Genomic DNA, 10,119 nt, shown 5'->3' with positions numbered 1-10,119 from the left:
CATTGAAGGTTAGTATCAAGATACAGAAACATGAAAGTCACTGATTGTATTTTTGTTATTAGTATTTCATTTGCCTGTAACACTATTCCTCATAGACTCTGACTACAATGAGTTTTAAAACTCATGCTGTATCAGATAAGAGATACTAAACCTACCTGACTTTAAGGACAGTGTAAAACAGAGCCTGGCCCAGTGTTGTAGGCTGATGAAGGTTTCGTGAATTTAACTGGGTATTATAGTTGGGAGATGCCTGTCTAGCCCTGTTAGGCATGTGGACCTCATAACCTCTAAGGCTTATCACGGGCCAAAGCAATTATTTACACATTCCCCCAAATACTTTGTTTCAATACAGAATATTTATTAAGAAGACTTAGGTACATAAAGCCATGCTTAGGTACATAAAGCCATGCTTAGGTACATAAAGTAAACTACTTATACACACGCCATTCTCAGTGAACTGTAAGAAAAAAAACACGAAGAACAAAATTGTTTTCAAACAAGTTTTTATATTTTATATCCATCATATGTTCATTTGCATGTTAGGAAATTATTAGCACTGACATATAAACTTAGATGTAACTTTTTGATGAAGTTCACAAAAATTTGCATTGAAGTCTGAATGTAAATTACACTCTTACAAGCGTTTGAGAATAGAAATGTGATTGAAGATTTGCATTCCCAGATGTTTCAAGAAATCAAATGCTTTTCACTACCATGTGATAAGGACCTGTGTTCAAATGAAAATTATTGGGGCACATTAATTCTTAAAGGGTATTATAATTTTCAGTTAATATAAGAAAGTAATAAACCTTTATATAGGGTGTCAACCATGAAGAATTTAGGCTTTCCTAAGACTATGATTTTCACATGCCTGAAAAGAAAATCCTATGAAGTCTATATATTTTGATAATTAGTCGCAGAAGTCTGTAAAAAATGATTTAAGAATAACTGTAATGACAACTACCACGTATTGAAACCTTACTCTGTGCTATGAGTACAGCTATGTACTTTGTATACATTATTCTATTTAATGTATATTATAACTCAACTGCATAATAGTATTAGCTCTGTTTATAAACAAGAAAACTGAGGCTTAAGCAGTTAGCCAAGTTCAGCAAACAGCTTGTAAATGGTGTAACCAAAAGTTTAAAGCAAGTCTGACTGTGGTTCCAAAGCCAGAATACCCAATCACTATATTGTATAACAACAGTGAAAGACCCCTCACCTGCTATCATGAGGGTGAATGGTTAAGAACTTTGCCTATGATACAGTCACAGAAGTATAAATTGCATTGTTAGACTAAGAAGCAAGATTGATTCAAGTGGAACACAAAAAACCTTGCTCATTTAAATAATTTTTATTTACATGTCTTTTCCCATCATCATTATTCTAATAAGATTATAAATACATAAACACCTGAGTACATGCAACACATTCCACAAAGGGAAAAAAAAAATGTACAGCACAACTGAAAAAAGAACCAAAACTGTTGTATACAAAGCACTTAAAAAAGACCTGTAACACATCCAGACCATATTTATTTGAACAGTTTTCAGTAATTATCAAGGGATGTATCATTTATAAGTAATATTCAAAATCTCCTATTTTCTTCTATAAGCCAAGTTTAGCATTTCAGTTAATCAAGTGAATAGCTGTTCCATTATGCAGCAGTAAAGGCAAGTCACATAGCATCAAAATGAAATCGATGAGCTTCTTGACGTTTTTCTCTATCATCTGCTTTCTGAAAAAGAATTTTAGACTGGTTTATAAATGATAAGAAAATGTCAAACAAAGACTTTCTGAAATATGAAGTGGTTAAAAAAGCCCTCAGCAATTAGTAGGTAAAAGTGTGATTTTATTATATAATAATCTTATGAAATATTTTTATAGTTTACAGTAGCTATTCTATAATTATCTCTTAAATTGAATTTAAAAAAACCAACAAGCATTATTCCTTAAAAGCTTAGTTTGTTATATATTATTTATTTGAAAGTAGGAGTAAACATGAGATTTTGTAAGAATGGAATCAACTATTACATTTTTCCTGTTCTTAATACTGCTGAATCTAATTTTATTAAAGTACATTAATTATTTTGGGGTTAACCTATTGATTTTGCATTGGGATATTGGTTCCTTGACCAGGGATGGAACCTGTGTCCCCTGCAGTGGAAGACTGGAGTCTTAACTACTAGACCACTAGGTTAAGTCCCATGTGCTTGGAATTTTGAGGGATTACTCAGTTTTGTATCTTGCTCTCATGGAACTTATTAAAGCCTAGAATGAAAAACATACTGAAAACATACTAAATAACTCTATTTCAGGGTAAAAATTAAAAAATGTTACTAAAACATAAGCAAAGCATACTAAATAACTCTAGTTCAGGATAAAAGCTGAAAAATGTTACCAAAATTTTGAGAGATTACTTTTGGTTGGCATGATGAAAGGGAAAGCTTTGAAAGACAGCATTTATGGAAATTAAGAGGGACAGTCACTATAAGATGGGGGAAGAGCAGGAACAATCCTGGGAAGTCTGGCAGGAGCATGGGCTATCTGAAAGCAACTGGTAAGAGAAAGGTTGGAAAAGTGTATGGTGGAGTCACAAGGAAGACTGTACCATGAAGGCTAGGCTAATGGGGTTACACATTTTAGGCAGGGGGTAGGCACCAAAGGTTTTTGAGCAGAGGAGTGACATGATTAAGACTAAAAGATGAGTAATCTGGCAGCAATGTGATAAATAGAGTGGAGGGGAGAGAATGGAATTTGGGAGGACAGGCAGGTACAATAAGGAGTTGAACTAAATTAAAGTACTGATGTGAGGAATTCAGAAGTGGAGTCAGCTTCAGAGATTGTATGAAGGCACAGACAGGAGGGCAACTGGTAAATCTGGTGAGTAAGAAAGAAACTAGTTTTAAATTGCTTGTAATTGATCTGGGTAGAAGTGTCATGGCGACAGTTGGAAGGAGGGAGCTTTAGAGAGAGATGAAGGCTGGGAAAGAATTAGGGCAGGAGAAGGGGACGACAGAGGATGAGATGGCTGGATGGCATCACTGACTCGATGGACGTGAGTCTGAGTGAACTCTGGGAGTTGGTGATGGACAGGGAGGCCTGGCGTGCTGTGGTTCATGGGGTTGCAAAGAGTCAGACACGACTGAGTGACTGAACTAAACTGAACTGAAGGCTGGGCATATCTGAGGTGATAGCTCATGCCATGATTTTAGATAAAACTAAAGTAGCAGATGATTGCAGCCATGAAATTAAAAGACACTTACTCCTTGGAAGGAAAGTTATGACCAACCTAGACAGCATATTAAAAAGCAGAGACATTACTTTGTCAACAAAGGTCTGTCTAGTCAAGGCTATGGTTTTTCCAGTGGTCATGTATGGGTGTGAGAGTTGGACTATAAAGAAAGCTGAGCAGACTCTTCAGAGTCCGTTGGGCTGCAAGGAGATCCAACCAGTCCATCCTAAAGGAGATCAGTCCTGGGTGTTCATTCGAAGGACTGATGTTGAAACTGAAACTCCAGTACTTTGGCCACATGATGCAAAGAGCTGACTCACTGGAAAAGATCCTAATGCTGAGAAAGATTGAGGGCCGGAGGAGAAGGGGATGACAGAGGATTAGATGGTTGGATGGAATCACTGACTCAATGGACATGGGTTTGGGTGGACTCTGGGAGTTGGTGATGGACAGGGAGGCCTGGAGTGCTGTGGTTCATGGGGTCACAAAGAGTTGGACAAGACTGAGTGACTGAACTGAACAAAGTGGCAGAAGTGTATAAAGAAGAGGGCATAGGGCAGACACTGTGGCAGAAAGAACAGCCAATAGGTGAAAGAGAAGTGGTCCAAGGGGAAGAAGAACCACAGTACCATAGGAAGAGGCAGTTTACAAATATGAATTTCGATCCATTCTTGTATTTAAAACTTCAGTTTTTAGCCATTGTATCATCATTGTGAGTCTGTTTATACTGTAATCAGACCTACTGTAAAATTAATAAAATTCTTTTCCTTCATAGGTCTAGAGCTATATAATATTTCATACTATGTTCTGAAGCTTCAGATGAAAGTAAATAGGGTCACCTCTGATCTTACCTCTTCTTTTTTAAACATTTATTTTTAATTGGAGGATAATTTACAGTGTTGCATTGGTTTCTGCCATGATCTTACTTCTTAAGTTGCAATTTTAAAATCAACTGAATATGTAACTTTGTTATCATTTTTTATATGGAAGGAGTGGTTTTTGGACAGACAAACCTATGAACATTTATTAGAACAATAATACATTCTCTTTCATAGTTAAAACTGGTAACATAAAACAGATGGTAATTTTAATTAAAAAATGATCATTATAAGCATAACAAACTAAAGGGAATAGGTGCAAAAAAGGAAGACATTTTTGTGACAAAGAAGCCCTTTTTTGGAGAACATTTTTGGAACCTCCTCATTGTGTAATGAATTCATATACAAATAGAAATTAACTTTTTTCCTGTATATCTAAATTACTAATAAATTTATGTGAAAGCCCTTTGCTTCTCATTAATATTATATAAAATTATACTTTTGGAGTTTTGTTTTTAATTATTATTTATGGTGTTATACTACAGAACAGAAATCAGTGTTGTTTAATGCAAAGAATACCTTCTATTAATAGATGGAAAGGATGTTTATCACTTTGTTACTTCCCACATAAACTCTCTCTGCTCTAATTTTTTATAAAGAGATAGCTATTATTCCCTGGGAAAAAAGTCCATGGCTTTATTATTAATAGCAAATAATGAACACAAGTTCACTTAAGAAATGATTATTATTTTTAAGGCCATTATGAAACTACTTCTAATTAAGCTTTTTGATATACATGTTGATTTGAGGGTATTCACTTTATTACTTTTGTGTAGTATCAAAATTTTAAAATACAAAGTTTTCTTTGATTTGTAGGAATTGCTGAGACATTAGTAACTTAAGGAGATGAAAGAAATTATCATCAATAATATGACAGAACTTGAAAAATCAGAAAATCTTAGTCATGTGAAAAAGTTGAAGATATAGTTTTTTGATTTAAAAAATGTTAAAAAAGCAACATATTACTATTATAAATAATCAAAGTTTCATTTAAGTGAACAAACCTTTTCCTGCCAATGCAAAATGCCAATTATTGCCAAGATGAAAACACAGACACCAATGAGAGCTATAGCAGTAAGTAGAACAATGTTACTTGGTGTAAGGTACAGTTTGGCACTCCAGCTGTAGATGAAAAGAGAAGAATTAAAATTACACATTTTAACTTAAAAATAACAAAATTCTATTGTGACCAAAAAGCAAAAGTTCTTATTAATCAATAATCAGTTCAGTCATTCATTAATTCTTCCACCTCGATCCAATTCATTACAAGTGAAACAAAAGCAATTAAAATTATATAGGGTTAAGAATATTGACAAACCAGCAGAGTTCAGATTTTACTTCAAGAAATGAAACAGAAAACAATTTTTGATTGAAATGCTTTGATAATTTTCCTTGCTCCTGTGAGAATTATTCTTGAGCAAACTCCAGGAGATAGTGAAGGACAGGGAAACCTGGCGTGCTGCATACAGTTCATGGAGTTGCAGAGTCAGACACGCTTAGTGACTGAACAACCGCCACCACCACTGACAAACTTATTAAGGGTACTTTGGGCAATTTTAGACATTCTTTCTATGTCTTGTTTGACGTGCTGAATTTGAAACCTTGAAGTTTAAGGTTAAATTGTCACATGATTTTGATAAGATTTCTATATCTTATTTTTTGACCCTTATTCACATGTTTACTATGACTAAGTAAAATAACCATATGTCCAAGCAGGTGTAGATAAGTACTTGTGCAAAGTGTCATATTGGAAGGTTTACAATATTACAATGGCACTATGAGACTTCTTACAAAATGATTTTATTCCCTCAATGGCAATATACAAACATTAGCATAAATAATATAACTAGCTCTTTCTTCTAAAACAGTCCACATAAAACCCTCAAAACCCTTGAAAACCATGAAAAACCTAAAACTGAAGTCTGTATGACCAACACTGCAGGTGGTTATATGTAAAGAACTTTTTGGTTTCTCTGAAAATAGATAATGGATATATTTTCATTTTAAATTTTAATAAAGCTAAGAATTATTCTGATAAATTGCAAGCAGTGATTGACTTATGTGGGGATAATTAAAATTTACTGATCTGTAAGTTAACCTCTAGTCAATAAATCTCAAAGTATACTTCAAACTAAAATCAATTTGGTTTTTATTATGTACATAAATTTGAAAAGAACATTTGTTTTTCAGAAAGAGCAAGAGAAACATGAAAAATGTTGAGCTTATGGAAGAAAGGCTACAACAGAATTTCCCAGAAACTCAGAGGAAGAAAACCTTAAATACTGTTAACTAGTTGAGGATAACTCTTCTCAGTACCTTACTTCATACTTAAGAAAAAGTCCTTTCATGAGATTTTTTTGGTGGTTCTAATTTAAAAATAGATTAAAAATGAATAAAGGAATTTTGGTAATAAAAAATACTCAACAAAGGGCCAATACTCAGTTTCTTAGTCAGAAGCAGTCATTCTTCTCACTTTCTTATCTATCTCAGTTTTGTTGCTCAGTCATGTCCGACTCCTTGCGACCTCATGAATTGCAGCACGCCAGGCCTCCCTGTCCATCACCAGCTCCTGGAGTTCACTCAAACTCACGTCCATTGAGTCGGTGATGCCATCCAGCCATCTCATCCTCTGTCGTCCCCTTCTCCTCCTGCCCCCAATCCCTCCCAGCATCAGAGTCTTTTCCAATGAGTCAACTCTTCACATGAGGTGGCCAAAGTACTGGAGTTTCAGCTTTAGCACCATTCCTTCCAAAGAACACCCAGGACTGATCTCCTTTAGCATGGACTGGTTGGATCTCCTTGCAGTCCAAGGGACTCTCAAGAGTATTCTCCAACACCACAGTTAAAAAGCATCAATTCTTCGGCGCTCGGCTTTCTTCACAGCCCGACTCTCACATCCATACATGACTACTGGAAAAACCATAGCCTTGACTAGATGGAGCTTTGTTGGCAAAGTAATGTCTCTGCTTTTGAATATGCTATCTAGGTTGGTCATAACTTTCCTTCCAAGGAGTAAGCGTTCTTTTAATTTCATGGCTGCAATCGCCATCTGCAGTGTTTTTGGAGCCCAGAAAAATAAAGTCTGATGCTGTTTCCACTGTTTCTCCATCTATTTGCCATGAAGTAATAGGACTAGATGCCATGATCTTCATTTTCTGAATGTTGAGTTTTAAGACAACTTTTTCACTCTCCTCTTTCATTTTCATCGAGAGGCTTTTTAGCTCCTCTTCACTTTCTGCCATAAGGGTGGTGTCATCTGCCTATCTGAGGTTATTGATATTTCTCCCGGCAATCTTGATTCCAGCTTGTGCTTCTTCCAGCCCAGCGTTTCTCTTGATGTACTCTGCACATAAGTTAAATAAACAGGGTGACAATATACAGCCTTGACGTACTCCTTCTCCTAATTGGGACCACTCTGTTGTTCCGTGTCCAGTTCTAACTGTTGCTTCCTGACCTGAATACAGGTTTCTCAAGAGGCAGGTCAGGTGGTCTGGTATTCCCATCTCTTTCAGAATTTTCCACAGCTTATTGTGATCCACATAGCCAAAGGCTTTGGCATAGCAATAAAGCAAAATAGATGTTTTTCTGGAATGTTCTTGCTTTTTCAGTGATCCAGCGGATGTTGGCAATTTGATCTCTGGTTCCTCTGCCTTTTTTAAAACCAGCTGGAACATCTGGAAGTTCACGGTTCACGTATTGCTCAAGCCTGTCTTGGAGAATTTTGAGCATTACTTTACTAGCATGTGAGATGAGTGCAATTGTGCGGTAGTTTGAGCATTCTTTGGCATTACCTTTCTTTGGGATTGGAATGAAAACTGACCTCTTCCAGTCCTGTGGCCACTGCTGAGTTTTCCAAATTTGCTGGCATGTTGAGTGCAGAACTTTCACAGCATCATCTTTCAGGATTTGAAACAGCTCAACTGGAATTCCATCACCTCCACTAGCTTTGTTCATAGTGATGCTTCCTAAGGCCCACTTGCCTTCACATTCTACGATGTCTGGCTCTAGGTGAGTGATCACACCATCGTGATTATATGGGTCGTGAAGATCTTTTTTGTACAGTTTCTGTGTATTCTTGCCACCTCTTCTTAATATCTTCTGCTTCTGTTAGGTCCATACCATTTCTGTCCTTTATTGAGCCCATCTTTGCATGAAATGTTCCCTTGGTATCTCTAATTTTCTTGAAGACATCTCTAGTCTTTCCCATTCTGTTGTCTTCCTCTATTTCTTTGCATTGATCACTGAGGAAGGCTCTTTTCTCTTCCTTCTATTCTTTGGAACTCTGCATTCAGATGCTTCTGTCTTTTCTGTTCTCGTTTGCTTTTCGCTTCTCTTCTTTTCACAGCTATTTGTAAGGCCTCCCCAGACAGCCATTTTGCTCTTTTTGCATTTCTTTTCCATGAGGATGGTCTTGATCCCTGTCTCCGGTATAATGTCATGAACCTCAGTCCATAGTTCATCAGGCACTCTAACTATCACATCTAGTTCCTTAAATCTATTTCTCACTTCCACTGTATAATCATAAGGGATTTGATTTAGGTCATACCTGAATGGTCTAGTGGTTTTTCCTACTTTCTTCAGTTTAAATCTGAATTTGGCAATAAGGAATTCATGATCTGAGCCACAATCAGCTCCCGGTCTCCTTTCTGCTGACTGTATAGAGCTTCTCCATCTTTGGCTGCAGAGAATATAATCAATCTGATTTTGGTGTTGACCATCTGGTGACGTCCATGTGTAGAGTCTTGTGTTGTTGGAAGAGGGTGTTTGCTATGACCAGTGCGTTCTCTTGGCAAAACTCTATTAGCCTTTGCCCTGCTTCATTCCGTACTCCCAAGGCCAAATTTGCCTGTTACTCCAGGTGTTTCTTGACTTCCTACTTTTCATTCCAGTCCCCTATAATGAAAAGGACATCTTTTTTGGGTGTTAGTTCTAAAAGGTCTTGTAGGTCTTCATAGAACCGTTCAACTTCAGCCTCTTCAGTGTTACTGGTTGGGGCGTAGACTTGGATTACTGTGATATTGAATGGTTTGCCTTAGAAACGAACAGAGATCATTCTGTCTTTTTTGAGACTGCATCCAAGTACTGCAAGGCTGCAATGGCGCAGGAGTGGTCGAGAGGAGCTACTTCACGTCCGAGGTCAGGGGTGGCAGCCGGGAGGAGCTACCCCCCGCCCGAGGCCAGGGGTGGCTGCCAGGAGGAGCTACCCACTGTCCAAGGAGCGGTGGCTGCACAGGTGCAGGAGGGCCAAGAGGAGCTACTCCACGTTCAAGGTCAGGAGGGGCGGTGGTGAGGAGATACCCCTTGTCCAAGGTAAGGAACAGCGGCTGCACTTGGCTGGAGCAGCCGTGAAGAGATACCCCACGTCCAAGGTAAGAGAAACTCAAGTAAGATGGTAGGTGTTGCAAGAGGGCATCAGAGGGCAGACACACTGAAACCATAATCACAGAAAACTAGTCAATCTGATCACACTAGGACCACAGCCTTGTCTAACTCAATGAAACTAAGCCATGCCTTGTGGGGCCACCCAAGACGGGCGGGCATGGTGGAGAGGTCTGACAGAACGTGGTCCACTGGAGAAGGGAATGGCAAACCACTTCAGTATTCTTGCCTTGAGAACCCCATGAATAGTATGAAAAGGCAAAATGATAGGATATTGAAAGAGGAACTCCCCAGGTCAGTAGGTGCCCAATGTGCTACTGGAGATCAGTGGAGAAATAACTCCAGAAAGAATGAAGGGATGGAGCCAAAGCAAAAACAATACCCGGTTGTGGATGTGACTGGTGATAGAAGCAAGGTCCAATGCTGTGAAGAGCAATATTGCATAGGAACCTGGAAGGTTAGGTCCATGAATCAAGGCAAATTGGAAGTGGTCAAACAGGAGATGGCAAGAGTTAACGTCAACATTCTAGGAATCAGCGAACTAAAATGGACTGGAATGGGTGAATTTAACTCAGATGACCATTATATCTTATCTATCTATATGCATAGATATCTTCTAAAATC

General features: G+C 37.8%; 1 protein-coding gene across 1 annotated transcript in view; it reads right to left on the bottom strand.

The window, feature by feature from the left end:
* Positions 1 to 337: 337 nt before the first annotated feature.
* The window catches only part of ITFG1 (integrin alpha FG-GAP repeat containing 1), a 285,005-nt gene continuing 275,223 nt past the window's right edge, over positions 338 to 10,119 (bottom strand). Inside the window, exons 17-18 of the mRNA XM_040253601.1 lie at positions 5,121 to 5,238; positions 338 to 1,741 (exon numbers count right to left, since the gene is read on the bottom strand). Of these exons, the coding sequence (XP_040109535.1) occupies positions 1,682 to 1,741; positions 5,121 to 5,238 (178 nt within the window). The 3' untranslated portion in view covers positions 338 to 1,681. The remainder of the gene's footprint in view (positions 1,742 to 5,120; positions 5,239 to 10,119) is intronic.

Source organism: Oryx dammah, unplaced genomic scaffold, assembly GCF_014754425.2.
Source record: "Oryx dammah isolate SB20612 unplaced genomic scaffold, SCBI_Odam_1.1 HiC_scaffold_13, whole genome shotgun sequence".
NCBI classification, from domain to species: domain Eukaryota; kingdom Metazoa; phylum Chordata; class Mammalia; order Artiodactyla; family Bovidae; genus Oryx; species Oryx dammah.
Note: the sequence above shows the minus strand (reverse complement) of the source record. Positions and strands in the feature narration are given on the sequence as shown.